Source organism: Antennarius striatus, chromosome 10 (assembly GCF_040054535.1).
Source record: "Antennarius striatus isolate MH-2024 chromosome 10, ASM4005453v1, whole genome shotgun sequence".
In the NCBI taxonomy this organism is placed as follows: domain Eukaryota; kingdom Metazoa; phylum Chordata; class Actinopteri; order Lophiiformes; family Antennariidae; genus Antennarius; species Antennarius striatus.
In genome coordinates this window covers 8,201,577-8,222,111 of record NC_090785.1, presented here as the reverse complement: position 1 = coordinate 8,222,111, position 20,535 = coordinate 8,201,577, and the positions used below count along the sequence as shown (strand labels likewise).

The 20,535-nt window shown below is 40.9% G+C and overlaps 2 protein-coding genes and 1 pseudogene across 5 annotated transcripts in view; 1 reads left to right on the top strand and 2 right to left on the bottom strand.

The window, feature by feature from the left end:
* Positions 1-365, bottom strand: part of mrpl11 (mitochondrial ribosomal protein L11) — a 36,058-nt gene extending 35,693 nt beyond the window's left edge. The window contains exon 1 of the mRNA XM_068326002.1: positions 296-365. The gene's annotated coding sequence lies outside the window, so the exon portion shown is untranslated. The remainder of the gene's footprint in view (positions 1-295) is intronic.
* Positions 366-2,011: 1,646 nt separating this feature from the next.
* Positions 2,012-14,630, bottom strand: si:rp71-46j2.7 (uncharacterized). 4 transcript variants are annotated; one of them, XM_068326473.1, is made up of 16 exons: positions 14,270-14,630; positions 13,623-13,731; positions 10,808-11,021; positions 10,562-10,704; positions 9,557-9,719; positions 9,390-9,445; positions 8,469-8,656; positions 8,264-8,374; positions 8,051-8,176; positions 7,768-7,866; positions 7,534-7,692; positions 6,023-6,593; positions 5,182-5,245; positions 4,914-5,092; positions 4,734-4,822; positions 2,012-4,657 (listed from the first exon to the last, which is right to left on the bottom strand). In XM_068326473.1, exons 1-16 carry the CDS (start codon positions 14,456-14,458, stop codon positions 4,637-4,639), a joined length of 2,481 nt encoding a protein of 826 aa, XP_068182574.1. In that variant the 5' UTR covers positions 14,459-14,630; the 3' UTR covers positions 2,012-4,636. The 4 variants fall into 4 exon arrangements, with proteins under 4 accessions (XP_068182574.1, XP_068182573.1, XP_068182576.1 ...); XM_068326472.1 differs by having other exon boundaries at positions 2,012-4,633; XM_068326475.1 differs by lacking the exon at positions 14,270-14,630 and adding an exon at positions 13,918-14,257 and having other exon boundaries at positions 2,012-4,633.
* Positions 14,631-19,196: 4,566 nt separating this feature from the next.
* LOC137603229 (ADP-ribosylation factor 3 pseudogene) lies at positions 19,197-20,154 on the top strand (annotated as a pseudogene).
* Positions 20,155-20,535: the final 381 nt, after the last annotated feature.

Genomic DNA, 20,535 nt, shown 5'->3' with positions numbered 1-20,535 from the left:
TGAGGTGGACGGGTCAAACCCTGGGACAGATACTAGTTGCAAAATTAATAGAATATCAGCAAAGCCTAATATTCTAATAGTAATACCGATCAAACACAGATAATCTCTTCAAGCATCCGTGACGTGCAGCAGGGACACTTCACATCCAGTCACAATGAGCAGCAAGAAGCTAACAACATTTAAACGTTTCCTCCGAGCATAAATAAAACATTATTGGACAGTTCATAGTCTTTAAACGGCCACAGATTACATTATTTACCATACATAAAAATGATAATCTGCAGGATCATCGTACCTGTCACCGTCCAGCTCCTTCACGCCGACAACAGCATCCTTCAGGGCGCAGACATCTTGATTTACTGAACGCTGCAGGCTGCAGCCTCGGTTCTTCACAGAGCTGCCCCCTGCTGGTGTGGAGGTACAGCCGCAGCATTCGGGGGCACTGTGCTCCTCTTCTGCGCCCAATGTGCCTCTTCAGTCAATTTCCAGGTTGACAGAAACAATTCAAGAGATATAAGCACAAAGCCTGTTCAAAGTGGAGTCAATGGTAGCCCGTCATTGTTGGGCAACTGGAGTAGTCGTTTGTATGAATGTGTTAATGATGGTCCATGTCAGGACAGTCAAGTGGAGGCCAATGAGGCATAAAAAAGGAAGCTGGAGAACCCAAAGCTGTTTAAATCAATCCACTGGACTTAAAGAAAGTTTCTTGAAGACGTCTCACCTCTCATCCAAGAGGCTTCTTCAGTTCTCGCGGTGGCTGGTCTTGTCCCAGCTTATTAACCCTATGATGTGTGATCAGTGCTATATTCATATTCCAACGACCATAGTTGAAACCTATCTGGCTCCTCAACAATGGTTGATTGGGATACCGGGGGGCATCAAAGACACATATGGGATGGAGTGTCTGAAGAACTGAGAAGGATTTTAACAAACACGAGATTCCTGTGTATTTTAAGCCGAGCAACACGCTGAGACAAAGACTGTTTCACCCAAAAGACCCCACACCACACAGTCAGAAGAGCAGCCTGGTATATGCAGTTAAATGCAGTGGGGAATGCTCAGATGTCGCCTGTGAGGCTGCAGGACACAGGTGTAGAGAGCTCCAAGGTGTTGTAACCAATTTTCATTTTTTTACCCTTTTTATTCACGCTAATACAAACTCATATCGTCATTTTTTGAACTTGCACAGCTCTTTTTAGTATTGCCACGACAACTTTGTCTGCTATGAATAAGAATTCGGACCATGCTAGTGTAATAGTGTGTAATAGTGGGTAATAGGTGTAATAGTGGGTGATGACAAGAAGCTGAATACTGTTAGATCTGTTACAGGAAACGTCACAACCCGGTCAGGTGAAACAATAGAGATAAAGAAAAGAGATAATTAATGTGTTAAGAAAAAGGGAAAAAGATGGCAATAGTCTCCAGGAGTTTGGAAATGCTGTTATGGTGGGAAAAGGAACAGTATGCAAATAGTAAAGCATACATGTGAATTTGTGTTTATTGGTGAACATTCTGAGGAATATTGAACTGTTAAATTTATGATATGGTGAGTTGTTTCCATTGATTGCACAATTTAGAATTTCAAATCACCATTCAGTTTGTCATAGTTTTTATATGAGAAATATCTGAACAAATGTCATGGAATTGTTTATTAGTTTCAATGGTTTTGGGTTTATCACAGTTGTAAGAAAACGATAAGGTTATGATGATTGCTGTATATTTCGCTGTTTTTATTTGTTACAGAAAATAAAACTGTACTAATGATTGGTTATTCATATCAGGAGTTTTTGTTGATGCGTTATGACAACCTGTTTACGTGCAATGATTTGTCTTCCTGTTGCTATTATTCTTTGGTTTTCTTCTGTGTATCAAATCAATGGTGACCTAGATAACCACTTCTAGTACACAAAATATACTTACAGAAACCCTGAGCAGTCAATGTAATGTTGGATGTGAGGATTAGACATTCAGTAATGATAAACTGGAGAAATGATGGAAAAATTCAGTGTTTATTTTCATTGCTTCATTATTGTTTCAGTATTTCATTGTTAGTCACTCGCATATTATCATAGTTAACCAGTCATAACTTGAGGTTCCTATTACATCTGTGAGGATTTTCTTGTTGGATGATCTATATGTAAAACATGTAACCGCCTACCTCAACTAAGCGGTTACATTAAAACACTGCAAGTGACACCAGCGATCTGGAGAACTGTACATCCTGCGCTGTGTCTGCTGGCATCTCCCCTGCAGTATAGAAAGTTAACTTGTGTCTGCCTGTATCCAATCACAGGACACGTACATGTCAGGCCAACATGAGGCCAGCTAGTCCCACTGAGTCCCCTACTCGTGATCTGATTGGCTATCGCATCTGCCTACTATGTCCCCATTCACTCACAATGCAGGGATGCCTGCATTGTAGATTCTGAAGGACCTGCACAGATTTCATTCAACCTGCCAGGATTAACCTGGCAACACAAGTTAGCTGAATTCTGAATGGATAAAACTTTTCCAATCTAAAAATAGAACTGGCGGTGTTGGTCCATGTCATACTATATTCCAATATACATATAGTCATGACCCCAGGGCCATGGTCGCTGTTCCCAGGTTACTTAACCCTGCCTGCCAGCTATTTCTGCTAAATTACTTGTGTCACATTAAGTGTTTATTTTTGGAGCCACCCTCCGTACATCTCCCTTAATTTGTTGCGGTCCACGAGCCAGCCGTCACAATATATTTAAGGAAAATGCATAAAAATATAAGTAATATCATAAATATGATTTCTGGTTATGTTAGGCCAGCAGAGAAGGCCTTGCTGGCCGTCAGCCCTGTGGAGGCCTCGTCCTGGGAGGCCTGGACTGGGCCAAGTTAAATCCTTATGGCCTATGGCCCCTCAGCTGGGAGACCATCCATCCATCCAGTAGAGATGTTTTTCTTCCTTTTCTTGATCTCGTCTCCACCTGTCTAGGAGGTTCCATCTCCAAGTTTTTTTTACAGGATTGCACAAAAACCACCCGGCAGATTTTCATGAAACGTAGTTGAAGAGTTGGTCATGTGTCGGGGCACGTTCCTTTAAATTTTGGAGTGGGTTGGGGTACAACAGCAGATTCACCTCAGCCAGAGGGATTATTTTCACCTGTGTCCCTTTGTTTATTGGGATAAAAGGAATTCACAAAAAACACTAATCAGATTTCCATAAATATTAAAGCATGAGTTTTCAGGCCAGAAGGGTTCACAATAAATTTTGGTGCAATCTGTGTTGCCAGGAATTTTGTTTTGCCATATGATATACTTTTCAGCATCTTCCTTCATGATCGAAAAGATAAGCAGAAAAACCAAAACACGAAACTAATCTTCATTAAAGTTTGTAGAGGGGTGATATATGAGCAGGGCCTGACCATACGTGCCCCGCAGAATGCAGTTCTAGTTTTTCCTTTTTAATCTCTGCTACACCAATCCCTGTTAAAAGGCCTGGATCCATACTACGACTTGTGGGTTAGTCTGGTCATCACCTCTAGTAGATTAATAAGACTCCCTAGTTTCGTCATGTAAAGTGAGGTGTTTGGATCAGTGTACTGGTACTTATCTTGTACTTGAACTTCAGTGAAGAAAAAAAAAAAAAGTTAATTTTGTCACACTGCCAGCTGATTTGCCCCTGAACAGAACAGCCATTATAAAGTGTGAGCCATAGAGGAAGAATTTTCCATTCAGGACAATACTGAACACACTCGCCATGACTGTGTTGTTTTTCAAATATTCAACAAGCATTTCAAGCTGATGTAGATAAATGATGTGGTTCAACCCTGACGAATGATTTTAATTCTGCCGATTCTCCAGGAGAAAAACGTGGAGCAGCCTGAACATTTTATTTAATTATGTTAGACACAGCTTACAATTCACCTCCAGGATGTCCCTGGTTCGATTAATTTAAACAACCTTTACTCCCAATATTCTATCAGAGAAAATAATCTACTACCATCTGTAAATTATTTCTATTTTGACTGAATTCGTTTTTTATAAAGTCCACAGTCCAACATAAAATTACAGATATAAGAGAAATAACTTTATTGAAATAGCTTGTGGACATTGTTTAATACTTTTTCATGTTCCCTGGTGTTTGTTGATTCTGTTCTACTGACAAATTTAGGTGATTGTTCAATAACAAAAAATTTATGTTAGAACACCTGTATACAAATTTTCTGCACAAAAACACACCACACATGTGAGCCCTAAGTGAAAAATATTTCAGTAAAATCAAATTTATAAGAAATTGTGAAAATTAAGACTGAAAATATAAACTATATTCTCCCCTCTGATAACAAAAAAGTCAAGATAAAATCAGCATTCACAGATGGATAAATTATAAACATAAAAACAAAAAGAAACCAACATATTCACAGCTTGTTTGAGGTAAAAAGGGACATAAATTAATGTCACTGTCTTTGAAATGGTCCCAAATATTTAAAGTCATCTTTGTTTCATAAATACTGTGATAATTTAAAATCTTTTTTAAAAAAAAAATACCAAAAATTCCCGGCTCAGTGGTTCGATTTAGTCACTTTCTTCAAGAAAACTGCACTTTTAAGGATGTTTCATTTGGAAAAAATTCCCTCAACAGGAATGAAAGAAGCATCTGTTAGAAAAGACAAAACACAATCTTATGAGGATTTTTGTGTTTCAGTGAATAAAACACACATGCTATACACAACAGCAAAGGAAATACTGATACTCACATATATCAGAGTTTTGTTTTCAGCACCATCCTGGAAAAGATTAAAAACAAATTCCAAATCTGTCTTCTTCAGGATTAGATAGTGAGAATCTATGGCGAGAAAACAAAAATGCACTTCAGATATCATCACACAGAGATAACGGCATCGTATTTCCTGCTGGTGCAGAAACGTGCCCCCTACATTTGGTATTGATTAGGTCCCATGCTCGCTCCCGGGTCTCAGTCTTCTGTTCATCAGTGCGAGGAGGAGGCGGTGATGCTGGCAGATGTTCTGGCCACTGTTTTTCACGCACTGAGTCAATGAATGAGGCTGCCTGCACCTCTGTCGGATTCATCTTGCTGAGAAAAGAGTTCACCTTCCTGGAAAGAAACACGACACAACAAGAAGACACTCAGAGGACGATCGAAACCCTCTGGACATTTATGAACGTTATGGAAGTCAGACTTACTTTTTCAATATGGGCATAACAGGTTTTAACACGGCATCGAATATGTTGATGAGGATGGAATTACCTATAAATACAGAGAATAAGGTATCATTAAATAAGGACTACATGACTGTTTTATATGGTTTGCATTTTTGCCAACTTGGGAATTTCTGCTCTAAAATGACCGTAGCTGTTTTGTGATAATTCTCCATATCTGAGGTTTAGTGAAGCGTGATTCATCCTTGTGAATAGTCTTGGGTCTGAAAACACAACTTAAAGAGAAATAATCTGCAGGATAACTTTATCTAACTAATCCCAACATCAACACTTCCAATTTAAACTAACCCAAGGACAACTGTGAAAAATACTAACCTAACCCTAACCTTAACATCCTCCTCAGACTCGACAGCCACCTCCAGCTGTGTTAGATTCCAGGCTAGTTAACATTAGCAACAAAACGAGCAATTAAAAAAAAAAAAGTTGCTCTTGCCATGCAACGCAAACAACCTGTGGACATTTGTGATCAAAATAAAATTTTGTTTAGCCTTTAAAAGGCTAAAAAGTGACAAAGCACTGCAGGTGCACATCTGTGTGTAAAAGGGGTAGCAGGAGCTATGCTGAGTGCAGATTGTAAACCTTCTCCATTAATGTTAGTACTGAGTCATGTAGGTTAATGACTAATCCTGCAGCTAACCAGTTATGATGGTTTAAGTACTTCCGTCCTGTGCATCTCATTTCAGTAGTAAGGGTTTTTAAAGTAACCATTAACATAATAGACATGCCCAGGCAAACCAAGCAGAAGAGGCCTTTTACGACCCTGAAGCTTTTAAAGATAAGAACACTCCCCTAAGTTTGAACAAACCAGATATTTCCTTGAGAAGATCCAATATGGCTTTTGTTGCCTCCAGCTGCTCCCAGCTGACTTGGCTCTTCTGACTCTGGGAGTTGTCCCCTTTTGGCAAAGAGCCCTGGTCCTTCCCTTTAACCTTGTTTGCCCCGCCAGAGTGCTTGATGGATATTTTCTCCTTTTTAATTGACCTTGTGCTGGAATGAAGCCAGGATGAACCTCCCATGCTCTCCCCATGCAAATCTCCATTTTGGCTACAGTGCGGCGTGGGCTCTGAATCTGGCAGGTCTCCATCAGTGTTTTTTGTCGATGCTAAAGAGTCTTGTGACCCGGATCGGGACAGTCCACTGAAAAACATTTTAAATTGAGTTAAGGGGCTATCAGACTTCTCGGTTTTATCCTGGGAGGAGTCTTCGTTTGCAGACTGTGTCTCATTGTCTTCTTCCTCAGGAGGTTCTGGAGTAGGATCACACGGGGAGATAACAATAGTTGGGATTATAGCACCCGGAACATTATCGCACTTCCCAGTAGATGCACCAATTGTGGATTCTGGATGTAAAGGAGCTTCTGCCTCATTGATGGAGGTCTGTAAAGGAAACAAAGCAATCAAGTTTTGACAGCCGACGCAGAGGCACAGTTCTTTTAACTCTATGAACTGAACAAATCCATACACGAATCCAGGGGGGGGGCATTTTTTCAAAAAGACAGCTCTCCACCCTTTGTACACAAACAGAATCTAGTTTAATGTGTTTCTTGGCTCTGGAGGGAGATTTCTATAATCTGGGAAAATAAACTAGAACATGAGCTGACCTGAAAACAAGTTGTGCACAAGACAGTAATCAAAAAAACAAAAGAACACATTACACAGCCATAGTGGCTATAAAAAGACAGGACGTTTCACTGGATCGTTCTAATTTTATTATTAATCATAACTATGTTTAACCAGAACAGCTTCTTTAAACCCAGTATATCTCACTGTGGTTTCAGATAACTATTCTAATTGGTTGAAAATGTATAAATGCACCACTCATTTTGGTACAATTACCGGTACGTAAATAATAAATTAAATGAAATTGAATATAGTTTAATAATCCAAATGGAGAAATTATTTCTTTTCCAATGGAAAATGTTGCACACATATGGGGAGTATGGGGAGGGTTCATAACCGTTTAAAGTACCATAAATAATAGTTTGTCATAATAACGCGGAATTTGTTACTCACGTTTGGTTCCTGGAACGCATTAACCACGAGTAACTACGGCGCACTGTAGTAGACACGTGTCAAACTCAAGGCCCGCGGGCCAACATGAGCCGCCACATCATTTTATGTGGCCCTGAATCACGACTGAATCACGCAGGTGAGACAAGTGATGAGACGCTCGCACAAGATCAAAACATAATGGCGATTTCCACACTGGTCGCCCTCTGTTTGGTTGAATGGTGATGATCCCTGGGCTAGATGCCATTAAGCGAAGAACAAAACGCATGCTATTTTAGATGATTTCAAACCATGTGGTGACCTTTACCTCATCTTCATCGTGACCTGGTGTCAGAAAGTAAGCTAAACCACTCAGAATGCCCCACACGCCTCCATAGTGTTGCTCTTCATTCAGCAGTTTGTCAAGAGGGCAGAGGAACTGAAACACCGGTGGAGTCTGACCGATCTGATCATCAGATACTAATTCCTGTAACGGAAATAAAGTTTTAATTCGTGAAGAGTTTATCTGTTTTCACATGTGAGCGTCTCTGGTGGGCTTTACCTGCAGGAAGCGCTCAACAGACGCTCTAGCGTCTTCTTTCGTCTTAAGGTTGACCTCTGACTCCTCCAGCACCATAAACGAGGGCAGGCTGGTCGAGTCCTGAAATGCAGGGGGAGAGGGGCAATCACAATCAAGTTAAAGGACTCAATGAAGCTGATAAGGAGTCCTAGTAAAACTGTAGCTCACATGACTGCAGTTCAGTTTTGTGGTGCACATAAATACTGCCTGTAAAAAGAAAGAAAAACAAACCCGCTGTGGTTTATTTTCACCAGGAGTATTTTACCTGCCATCTATTGCAGAAGTAAATAACATCCATGTAGGTCTTCCTGATGTCCCACTGGAGGTTCTCTGGGCTGTCCTTCTCCTCCAGGTGGATGGTGAAGATCAACTGCTCATTCTCAATGTAGGCCTACAAACAGTTTAAACATTAACAGACCACTCAAGGACAAATGTTGACAGAGCCTCAGCAGACATGCAGTGAATATTTACAGCTCACATGAGGGATGCTGACAGCCCAGCGGCCGACACGCCACATCTCATACGACAACTTGAATTCCATCATGTCCTCCTGGACCCTTGACATGTAACTCTCCAGATCGCTGCTCTCCTGGAGTTTAGCCAAAGAAGTGAAAATGAAGTGTCCAGATTTCATAAACAGTCCTCTCGGGCTGAATGTGTGTCGTTAGCTACCACTGACTCACCCTGTCAGAGTCCTGCTGGCTGTGAATGGAACCCTCCCTGTCACTGTCCTCACTGGACCCGTCTCCCTGGATCGCCATGACCCTCAGCATCAGATCCCGCTCTATCATCTTCATCTTCTTCTTTTTCTTAGCTCTCTTGGACTTCATCTTGCCCACAAATTTTGACCATCCTTCTTTGATTTTGTTGCCTTGAATTCACAATGAACACATAAAGACAGACGACACCTTTTGATATACTGAATACAATACATGGAAGTCTTATGAGGTCAGTTTACCTCCACTTCAGCTTCCATAAATAACTGTAAACCTGGATTTTGCAAAATGTAGGACAGAGATGTGACCTCTCTGAGTGTTTTCTATTCAGGAAGGAAGAATGACTAAAAACAAACAGTGGTATAATTAACCTGAAAACACAGCATTAATGTCCCACTAACTGTTTTTCAGAATTTATCACGTGATCCTGACAGAAAAAAAATATTTATCATATAACTGGGTGCTTCAAAACGTGATTATCAAGTTTTATTGTCATTATTCTGTTGGATTGCTTGCATTGTTAAGACAAACAACTTTCTTGAAGGAATGACTTGTCACCAAGCTTGTCGTTTGTGTACTTATCACTATTGACCAGCAAATGGAAAAAGGAAGAGGATTAATCGTTACGCTGAACGACAGGCTGGTAAAAAAAAAAAGTCACGAAACTGACAACACATCATTATTCATCAAAGCTTTGCACAAAGCATAGAGTAAACAGAGTGCTCTATTCTCTTCACACTCACAAACTGCTCCGTCTTTCTGTCTCGGGTCTCATTAACGTCTCATTATCATTCTCATCGGAGATGTTTTCCTCACTCAAGCTTGGAAACCTGCTTAGAATCACAGCTGCAGCTGGAAGCCTTCGATTCTAACAATCCCACAACACACCTTTCGTTTTGACCTTTGTGCCGGTGCTGGTCGATATCTCTGCTTCCTCCAAGCTCCTGGGAAACACAAAGATGCCAATCACAAATTCGTACACTGAAGGAGGCCCTCACAGGCGTTGCTCTGGACTCACAACGACTGGAAGCGCCCAGCAGATGACAGCCACTCACGTTTTGCTGCCTCTGCCCTCCAGGGAAACCAGAGAGACTTGATCCGAGTCTGATCCACACAGCTCCTCCACGGAGCTTCTGGGTGTCTTGCTTCCAAGTTGGGTCACCACCAGCTGGTTTAGGTTGTCGGGGTCAGACAGCCACGTCACCAGCAAACCCAAACCTGGCAACAACCAGCATCACATTCATCTAATCCGTTTGTCACGTTAAAATCCAGCTGCAATAGTCACACATATAGCCTTTCATTGAAAACGAGGTGTCAATAATATTCAGGTAATGCCGTAAAAGAAAGTGTTGCCATGTATTTCCCAACATGTGAGGTTATCTGTTTATTTTGGCATTATGAGACCTCTTAAAACATTTTGTTTGGCCTCTAACATCTTGTTTCAGTTAAAAAGAAAAATCACACAATTAGGATCCTTTCTTCTGTAAACAATCATTTCGCAAAAGGAACTATTTCTTTTGGAATGAGCAATTTGGCCAAAAACGATATCTGCAAAATAATTTAAGGAGTAATCCCAATCCAATCTAAATTGTATTGTTTTGTTTTCACGGCATATAGTACAGATCTACCAGTCAATGCAGTACGTTTAAAAACAGAAATGAGTCGACAATAAATATCGAAATATCTTTGATTTACCAGCAAAATTAATTTGAGGAAGCTTGTTATAAAAGGATGCTTCGGCAGAAAACAAATCGATTCTAGAAGAAAAGGTGAAGAGAAAAAGAAATGCTTGCAAACTGTTTAACTAAAGCAGTAAAAATCACTTCATGTCGATGAAAATCCCTCTGCTCAGCAAGACTCCAACCAGAAAAAGCATTTTATCTCCAACTAAAAATGACAGGACCCTGAAGGGAACTTCAAAATCAGTGTGGAAGGCATCTTCCTTTTATGTAACCCAACATTCAGGCCCTGAGCATTAACTTGAACATTCATATCACACTTGTAGAATACTTTGTGAGGCTTAGCCATCATGTAAGTGGGAGGATTTAAGACTTTCTTACCCTTTACAGCAACAATCTCAGTCAAGGCGCAGCGGTTGAGTTCTTGGCTCCAGAGAGATTCGTGGAAAATGTTTCGGACCAGAGCATTGGAAAACTCTCTGAGAACTTTAACCTCCTCTGCTCTTGAGGTGAACGGGAGTTCTCTGTTAAAAAAGAAAGGGAAAGATGTGGAAATATGGATTGCTTTTTCAGACAGATTACAGTCATTCACACCTACGTCAAGAGAAAGCAGGTGTGACGTCTCACCTGTCAGACTGTCTTGCGTTGTGCAAGTGCTGGCTCAAAACACGGATGGAGCCCACGACTACCTGGCACACATTGAAGTCTTTTGCTCTCTCGATGATTCGGTCGATGACGTAGTCCACTTCCCCGCTGAGCGCCTGGTACAGAGGTTGGTTCTCACGCGGCTCCGGAACGTCGTACCAAGACTGAATCATCTGAGCGTAGGCACACTCAAATACTGAGGAAAGAGTCACAAAAGACTTTCATGTTTCACAGCGTTCCTGCTTTCAGCTCTCAAATATCCAAATTAAAGGCAGTTTGTTCAGTCTCTCTTTAAGTCCTGTCCAAATTTGTTAATTCTGAAAATGATCAGAAATATCCCCGACAGTGTTTTCCTTTGAACATAATAAAATGAGAGATGGGGCAGGTTTCAATCCAAACAAGAAGCTTTCTTCTTGAAGCCCAACTAGGAGAGAGTCTGAGGCTGCTGATAAAGAGGATACGTATCTATCATTTCAAAGGAAATGAGCAGAGTCACTCATCGCTTGTTTCCTCACCATGAGCTACGGAGGAATTAACTTCAGTCGTCATATGACTTCCAGTAGCAATCATGTGAGACAGATGAAATTTGCTCAACAAAATTATGTTGTTGGAAAAGAAAGCAGAAGCAGTCTTGTTTTCTTTAAGAGTCACCCTGGGAACATCGTCCTACATGTGGCCCCAGCCAGAGGTGTGAACAGTAGCCTGGACCTCTGGATTATTCAGAAAGTTAACGGTAGGATTATCCCCGGATGGTAAACTCAAACTTAGCCAAACCATTTTTCTATTTCAGACATCACAGTGTCCTCATCGAACTAATCCCTTTGCCCACTCCATTCTTCGACCAATCAACGATAAAAAGCCATGAGTATTGGTGGGGAAATTACATCTGCAAAAATTGTTTGTTACGATGATTCAATAAAAAAAAACTTAACAAGAAAAACAACAAGTTCTGTTTTATATGACACAAACGGTTCAAGAAACTACAGATACAGCAACCACGGTCACAGATTTAGTATAAGTCTGTTTTCAGAACAATAAAATGAACAATTTATTCACTGAAATAAAATTCCTCAACAGTCTTTAGACAGTGTGCTGTGATCTGAGATCCAACCAGGCACTCTAACCTCTATGGATCAGCAGATCAGAGTACAACCACTTCCTGGGAGCCTTGTTGGAACCGGTTCAACTTTTTAAAATAGTCTGAGTCTCAGGATTGTGAATTTTCTGGGTGAAATGTTTTGACCAAGAACTGCTTCAGCCATGTCCAGATTTCCAACGCACAAAAGAAAACTTAAAAAATAAAGCAAGGAGAGGAACACTCTTCAACTCCTCAAGATTTCCTGACACAGCTGTTTGAACAGAATGCCATTCAGGGAATTCACTTTCATTTCATGTTAGTGCCTTGACTGCAAATCCAAGTAACCCAAGAGGAAGTGGACTTCAATATTTGGCCGCAACGTGACGGCTCAAGACTCAGAGGACTTCTACTCCTTCAACAGAGCAGGGAAGCAAAGTGACCCAGCATTTGAAAACCTGTTCACCCCGTCACACTGGAAAACACAGACATACTGGATCTTTAAAAGCTCTTTGAGATGCTGTGCCACTAGAAAGTATTCAGGCCCAAAACTCTAATATCACCATTGTACCACGGCACACCCTATGCTAATGCCGCCTTGTTGACTTTGCTTTACTAAGATAATTACAGCTTAAATAAAATAAAGGAATACAACAACAGAAACCTCCAAGCGTTTGGAATTGTGTGTTTTTAGAGTTCTAATAAAATCATAAAATAGTTCATCTTGTCTTTTCAGGACATCTGAAAAGACATCTGAAAAGACAAGCTGCATTATATCATTTACACAGTGGTAGAAGTGCCAGTGATCAGAATCAACTATGTCTTATTTTGATTGGGCTGTAAATATCATGATGGTAAAATATAAAGAAAATTACAAAAAATTGATATCCAGATAATTTCTGGAAGCAAACTGACATGAAAATCCTCTCAGTAAAAACATCTAAAAATTACAGGGCACACTTGCGCATTTGCGCATCAAAGCTTGTGACTTCACCTCATCGCGAATAAGCAAACTGAATAAACCAGTAATGGTATGCACAGCTTTGGGATCCATACAAAGCATGTCTGAATTTCAATGAATCCTTCCAGTCAAACAAAAATTTTTTTAAAAGTCTTGGTTAGCATAAATTCCACCCACATGGAAAACTGAAACAAACGTTATTGTCAATATTCATGAATATTTTGCAGAAAAATAATCACAAAACCTCCTTTAACTTTTGTCGTCAGTGGTCACAAAGACAAAATTAATGTGAAAAAAAAAAAATTGGGTCATGTGCTGCACACAATTCCCAGTCATTATGAATATTTAAAAATTAAAATAAGTTTTTTAAAGACAAAAGAAAGAGGAAAATTAGAAAGAAAAAAAAAAACCTTGCAAAATTCCATTCAGGTATCATTAAATACACACTAACCAACATATCTTGTGTTCTCCTCTCAGACAACAGATTCATGTATCCACTCCACTGAGTGTTTCTTTCACCCAGTCATCCTTTCTTTCCTTCCCTGAAGCCCCACCTTGCTGTTTGTAACACGATCCCCGGCTGCCGTTGTGTCTGTGGAGAGATGGTCCTCTCCAACCGTGTCAAGTCAAAACACAGCTGCTGAAATCTGCTGACAGCAGCCTGAAGTCAGGAGCAGCACCTTGGCTTCTAACATTCTTTCGCAGCGTGTTTCTAACCTGCAAAGACAAATGTTCTTACTCCCCTTTCAAACAAGCCTCACCTTGCTGCAGAGATCTCTTCACGTGTGGATATTGACATCCCAGAGGTTCATCTGGGACATGGTTTCTTCCATCTGTCGAGTCACCAAGAAGTTCTTCCACAACAGTTTTCTAAAAAAAAAACCACACACACACACACACACACACACACACACACACACACACACACACACACACACACACACACACTGATGAGTACACCAGTGAATGGAAATGATTAAGAACACAATCCAGCTTTCTGTGGTTGAACTCTGGGTCACCTGTGTTAGGAGATGAGTAAAAACAAGTTGTTCATACCTGTGTGGGGGGAAAGAAACCCCCTCAGGCTATCAGTGATAACTCTTCAGGATTCGAGCTACACAAATGTCACATTTTAGGTTTGACTCGAAGCAGAAAAAACAAGTTGGAGTCAGGACTTCCACTTTCAAAACGATCTCAGAAACGAACAGTACCAGATGAACAACCGGGGGCCTGATGAAGTCTGATCTTACAGGCGCACAGCCTGGAGAAAGCGGTGTAAAGTCATGCACTACGACCCAGAAACGTTTCCCAAGCATGTACCGTTCATATTTTACCGATTATAAAACTTGATTGGGTATTGATTGCACTGCGGAACTCTTTTCTCACGGCTGATGGAACAAACATGTACCTGGAGGGCATCTTCCTTCCTGTCTTCTTCGGTTTGGGTGCTGCTCTCTCGTCCGCTGTTTCCGAACAACAACGGAACAGAACAACAAAAGAGAAAACACAAGAAGTATTGGGTCACAGCCCGACCACAATCTGAAAAACACCACACCAAGCCCAGGGTTATGGCGATGGAGAGACGCCATAGATCCATCTTCTGTCCGGACTACAAGGTCTGTTCGCGCGTCTCTCTCGCTTTACGCACACGGCTGTTGGACGCACACACAGCTGGTTTATTCCACCGCATGCTGGACGCAGATAAAGAAGAGGAAGAGTGTTTCCTGACACACGAAATGAAACCCAGCAAAAAAAGAAACCGAACTTTGTGAAGTTGGTTCCAGCCCAGCTGTGATTGGCTGTTTGCAGGGAGCGCGTATCTGTTCATGATTATGAGAAGGGCGCCATCTGCAGGTTCCAGAACTACCTTACACCCATCTATCTATCTATCTATCTATCTATCTATCTATCTATCTATCTATCTATCTATCTATCTATCTATCTATCTATCTATCTATCTATCTATCTATCTATCTATCTATCTATCTATCTATCTATCTATCTATCTATCTATCTATCTATCTATCTATCTATCTATCTATCTATCTATCTATCTATCTCTCTATCTCTCTATCTATCTATCTATCTATCTATCTATCTATCTATCTATCTATCTATCTATCTATCTATCTATCTATCTATTTATCTATCTGGTTTGCAAAAATAAAAATCAATCTGGAACCAATTATATTATATCAATACAACAAACACATCTTTCTGAAAAATACATCTTAAATGGTTCCGTTTAAGTTGTTATCGTGGATCCTGACAGTCTGTGTTCTGTTGGTCAGGAGGAAATTATTGAAACCCTGAATGATGAACTCCTGTGGTAATTTGTAGAGACACTCTTTGGCACCATGACCTGTGATGTATAACCAGACACCAGTTTCAGGCAGCGTTGCTGTGGAATCTTGGCCCATTCCTCATTAGCAAAGTCCTTCAGCTACACTGTACTGTATATTCAAAGGTTTTGTGTATGCTTGAGATCGTTGTCTTTTTCGATGTCCAGTGATAACCCCAGATTCAGCTTCCTTAGGTGACAAGGTGATGTATTTCTGAATTTCCAGATACACAATCAAATTCATTTTACTCTTTGAACTCGACAAGTTTCCAGTAACAAAGGAAGGAAAGCCGTCCTAGAGCGTCACCGAGCAGTCAAGGTTCTCTACAGGTCATGTTTCTTATCAACACGTCCTTCCTTCTCCTTTATGCAGACATACAGCTGATCCTCAGGCTTGAATGGATTGTACAGTGTGTGTAGAGTGGTGCAAAAGATGCTCTTGTGCCATTCATCGACCTGAGTAATTGTAAGAGTTCAGTGCTGATTGGGAGAAGTGGTTTGTGTCGAATGTTTCCCCTCATGAGCGGAAACCGCAGAGGATATGACCCCTGGAGTCATGACGTAATCCAGTCCAACAACTGAGATTACATAACAGGCTGTGTGACTGAAGGCGTAATGTGTAAAGGGGGGCTTCAGTGATCCGTAGACCCTCATGGAGATAGAGTCTCTTTAAGAGGAGGTCACGATAAGGAGGGCATGAGACTAAGATTACATTAACTCAACAACATCTTGTTTTATCTTGTATTTCCACGTAAATTGGGGGGGGGGGCACATGAATGTTTTGCAGTTGGTTACTTTGGAAAATAAGATTTTGCAAGTCTAACTTTTTAAGGTTTTATGAATTATGTTCCACTATTATACCTATACATCAAACAACAATAAAGTTTGCACAGTAGTTCAAATATCTCCATACAAAACGCCACTGACATACAATGTTGGACTTTAAATGTGTTTCACGTTGCATTTTTCTTCTCTGGGTACTTTTTGACTTTCACTGATAATACTTCAGTGCATTTATTTAAGTAGACTCACATGTTTAATAAAGGGGTTTTACATGTAATGTGTCACAGCCTGGCTCTCACAGCCACATGACAAAGAGGCTGACACACCATGTTTAAAAGAAGTAACAGAATATTTATTTAATAGAAATGTACTCAAATAATATATTGAACAAAAATCACAAGTCATGGGGTGTGAGAATCAGTAAAAATAAGCATGAAGTGTGTGAATGTTGTGTGTGAATGAAGGCTGTGTGTGTGAGTGTTGGAGTGAAGGTGGCACCAGGCTGTCCCAAGGTAAGGAGGGATTCTGTATGGATATAATCTACTGTTTGACCATATTTGGAAATGCTTGTATGACTGTCGGTATCCTTGGATAATTTAGTCTGCACAGATATGTCCTCACGGGGTTCGGGTGACTGATTATGTTGTGTCCTCTGATAATTTTGTGGAACTGTCGACTTGACATTTTTGTGAACGTCTGGAGGTCATGATGTACCGACTGAAACCAGTAAAGAACTGGTTGAGAGCAGATGCGTCGAGGTTAAACAAAAGTTTCTGACTGCCCACTGACATGCCTTTTACAGTATAAATGATGTGTGATCCTTTCCTATCTTTGCACTTGTGCACCGCTGCAGCTCTTGTCTGTAAGTCTCCTGTGCCCAGAATATTCTATTAGTTGTATTTATAGTTATTTGATCTCTTTCTTTAATGTCTTCAATGTCTTTCATGCTTTAATGTCTGTCATTTGAGGGAATCTCATTACATAAACCTGTTGACTTAAACATGCTGCGTGATGAGAACTGCTTAAAAAATGCCTGGATTAGCAAGACCGGATTTGAAGCGTTCATATGACACAGTCATCTGTGCTGGGAGTGTCATTTTCAACGTTCACAGGATCATCATGTGTAACTGCGGTCCATACTTTCAGTAAGTAACTTATTGAATACCAGTATAAGCTGATATACTGTAGTTCATCACTAAGTTCAGCGCAAAAAGACAATTATGCATCACAAATATGACAAGTTGAGAATCAGCATGTCACATTAAATAAGATTTATGTTGATTTGGACAACTTTCATAATAAAAAGAGAACACATGACACAGCAAGGAGCATACTGTGCAGAGAAAGGTCAGAAACCTCCTTTAAAGTTTAAAGGACTTTTCTGATTTTTCAAGTGGGACTGACTTCATGTCCCCAACACGGCGATGTAGATATGGAAGAATCAGTTTGAATGAGGGTTTTCACTATAATTATATGGAAAACTTATAATAATGTTTCCATGATGCATGAATTAGTGATTTAAGAATTGTTTGTATTTAACTGCTTATCTGGACATTGAGTCAGAGTGAACCATGTTCTCCACCTCCACTGTCGAAGCAGCTGCTTGGAACTGTGGTCACAAGGTCTCTGGTGCCTGTCATGGCCGTAACCCGCGACAGACACCAGTTTGGATATGTGATGTGGTATTACGGATACTTAACTGGTTTTCTTTATTCACAGGGCCCTTTTATACCGACACGCAGGCAACAGAACACATTTTACCATACCAGACGTGTCTGCAGAGGTAATGGAGGTCATCATTGACTTTGCATACTCAGGTTCTGTCCTTGTGACAGAAGACAACGTACAAGATCTGCTTATAGCAGCTGACTATCTGATTATAACTGACATTGTAGACGCATGTAACAACTTCCTGGAAGAGAATCTCAATCCAGAGAACTGCATTGGTGTTCGTCGGTTCACCATGGTATGTCCTCAAGCGCTGCACAAGGCTCTTAATAAATAAGTTTGAAGACGTTGTTTCCAGCGAGGAGTTCCTGGAGCTCAGTTTACAGGAACTCACTGACATCCTTGATCTTGATGAGCTCTATGTGAATGAAAAGAAAAATGTGTTCGAAGTCGCCATTAGGTGGGTCAACCATCAACCTGAGCAAAGAACCTCACATTTGCCTGCACTCTTGTTAAAGGTAAGACTAAGTCCTGTCGTTATTCTTTATTTAGTGTCCCTTTTTGCAACCCTATCCCCAATCCTAACCCTAACCACTACAAAAAGGGGAAGAGTTGACTCTGTCTGCTCAGGAGGCTGAGGTCTTTTTGAGTGCAGGTGCCACTCCAGAAGACCTTCTACGACACCGTGGTGGCCTCAGCTATTTTCCGTGGGGTGGTCTACTTGGGGAGTAGCACAATAACGGCCGATAGGAAACGACTGGATAGGCTGATCAGTAAGGCCAGCTCTGTCCTAGGGTACCCCCTAAATTCAGTGGTGGGAGAGAGGAGGAGGATGGCCAAGCTGTCATCAATGATGAAGAACAGCTCCCACTCCAGCAGGGCACATTAAGACCACTGGAGAGCTCCTTCAGCGATAGGTTGCTTCACCTTTGATCAGCGATAGGTTGCTTCACCTTTGATCAGCGATAGGTTGCTTCGCAAAAGACAATTTCTTTGGCTGAAGTGAATCTGTCGTTGTACCCAACCCACTCTAAAATTGAATGGAACGGAGGATGAATGCTGTTTTTCGTCTCCTTTGGTCCTTCTGCATCCAAAAAAAAAAAAAGTCATTATAAATGTAGCGAGCCAGTTGAGGTCCGTTACATGTGCAGTCAGCTTAGTGAGTGTCAGTCTTGAACAACTATAAAGACAAAAATGGTCAAGTTTCGTTTTACTCTTACTTCCTCATTTTGGAAGTCTTGATATCTGTACCATGTTTCTATTTCCTGCATAGTAACCTGAAGTATTGAGGCTTCTCTTTTTAAATGTTTTAAAATGCCCGACATGTCCTTGACTGACTGAACTGCATGCAATGCTGACAGACCTTGCTGAAATTGCTTCACACTTTTCCATCCATGCAGCTGCATGGATATTGACGCTGTTTTTCGCTATCTACCATCAAAGTGTTCTGCTGTTTACAGTAGGATGCAAAAGAAATAAAGCATCAGAGCAAGAAAGAAAGCATCAAAGCAAGAAAGAAAGCAGCAAAGCAAGAAAGAAAGAAAAAATAAACAGATGCACATTTGAAGAGAAGCTCTGGTGAGATGAGGTTGTCTGATCCCTCAACTAGATAATTTGTTGCTGGATTTAAAACGAACAGATACCCCATTCAACCAAGTCATCGAAGTGTTCTTGAGGAAAGAAAGGAAAAAGGATTTTGTGCTGTTTGAACAGCTGTTTTTCTTTCCTTCATTATCCCTGTTGGACAAGTGAAACTTTGCAGAAAGGCTTCTAGAAACAGGATTGTTGCCACACTCTGAAGTTGAACAACTTCGTCTGAATCATGGGAAATATTTTTGGTAATTTTCTGAAGAGACTCATAGGTAAGAAGGAGATGAGGATCCTAATGGTTGGGCTTGATGCTGCTGGAAAAACAACCATCCTGTACAAGCTCAAACTGGGAGAAGTAGTCACCACAATCCCGACCATCGGGTTTAACGTGGAGACAGTGGAGTACAAGAACATCAGCTTCACCGTGTGGGACGTGGGCGGACAAGACAAGATCCGTCCTCTCTGGAGACACTACTTTCAAGACACACAAGGTCTAATCTTTGTGGTGGACAGTCATGACAGAGAGCGTGTGAACGAAGCACGAGAGGAGCTGATGAGGATGCTGGCAGAGGATGAACTGAGAGATGCGGTGCTCCTTGTGTTGGCCAATAAACAAGACCTACCAAACGCCATGAATGCTGCAGAGGTGTCAGACCTGCTGGGCTTACGTTCTCTGCGTCACCGCAACTGGTACATCCAGGCCACCAGCGCCACCAGTGGCGGTGGCCTCTATGAGGGCCTTGATTGGCTGCCCAAACAACTCAAGAACAAGAAATAAGAAGACAAGTGGAAAAACCGGTCCGGCTGCCACACCCTATAGAATTTGTATTTGCTTTTGAAAATGTGTATGCAAATTAGAAGCAAGGTTTTGATTGGCTGATGAAAAGCTACACACACACACACACACGCACACACACGCACACACACACACTATCTATAAACTGTCACAGCAGACACTTGATTATCTATGTCCACCTCTTGTCCTTAGGTGCAGTGGACCGTATGATTGTCTCAAGGTGCTGTACTGTTGGAAATGTATTTGTGATGTATGTGTTTAGGTAATTCTTAAGTTAATAATGTATGTTAAATAGTTCATGTGACATTTAGTAAAAAGGGAACGTTTCATTGAATTTTTGTGTTCTATTTAAAGACTACACTACCCACAATGCCTAAAGCAGGTGTGGAGGAAATGATGTCATTGATTTAAGTTAAGACCGTTCAACTGACTCTGTTAGCAACTAAGAGCTGCGATATGTACTCCTCACAGTTTAAATGTATTTAACCCTTATTAT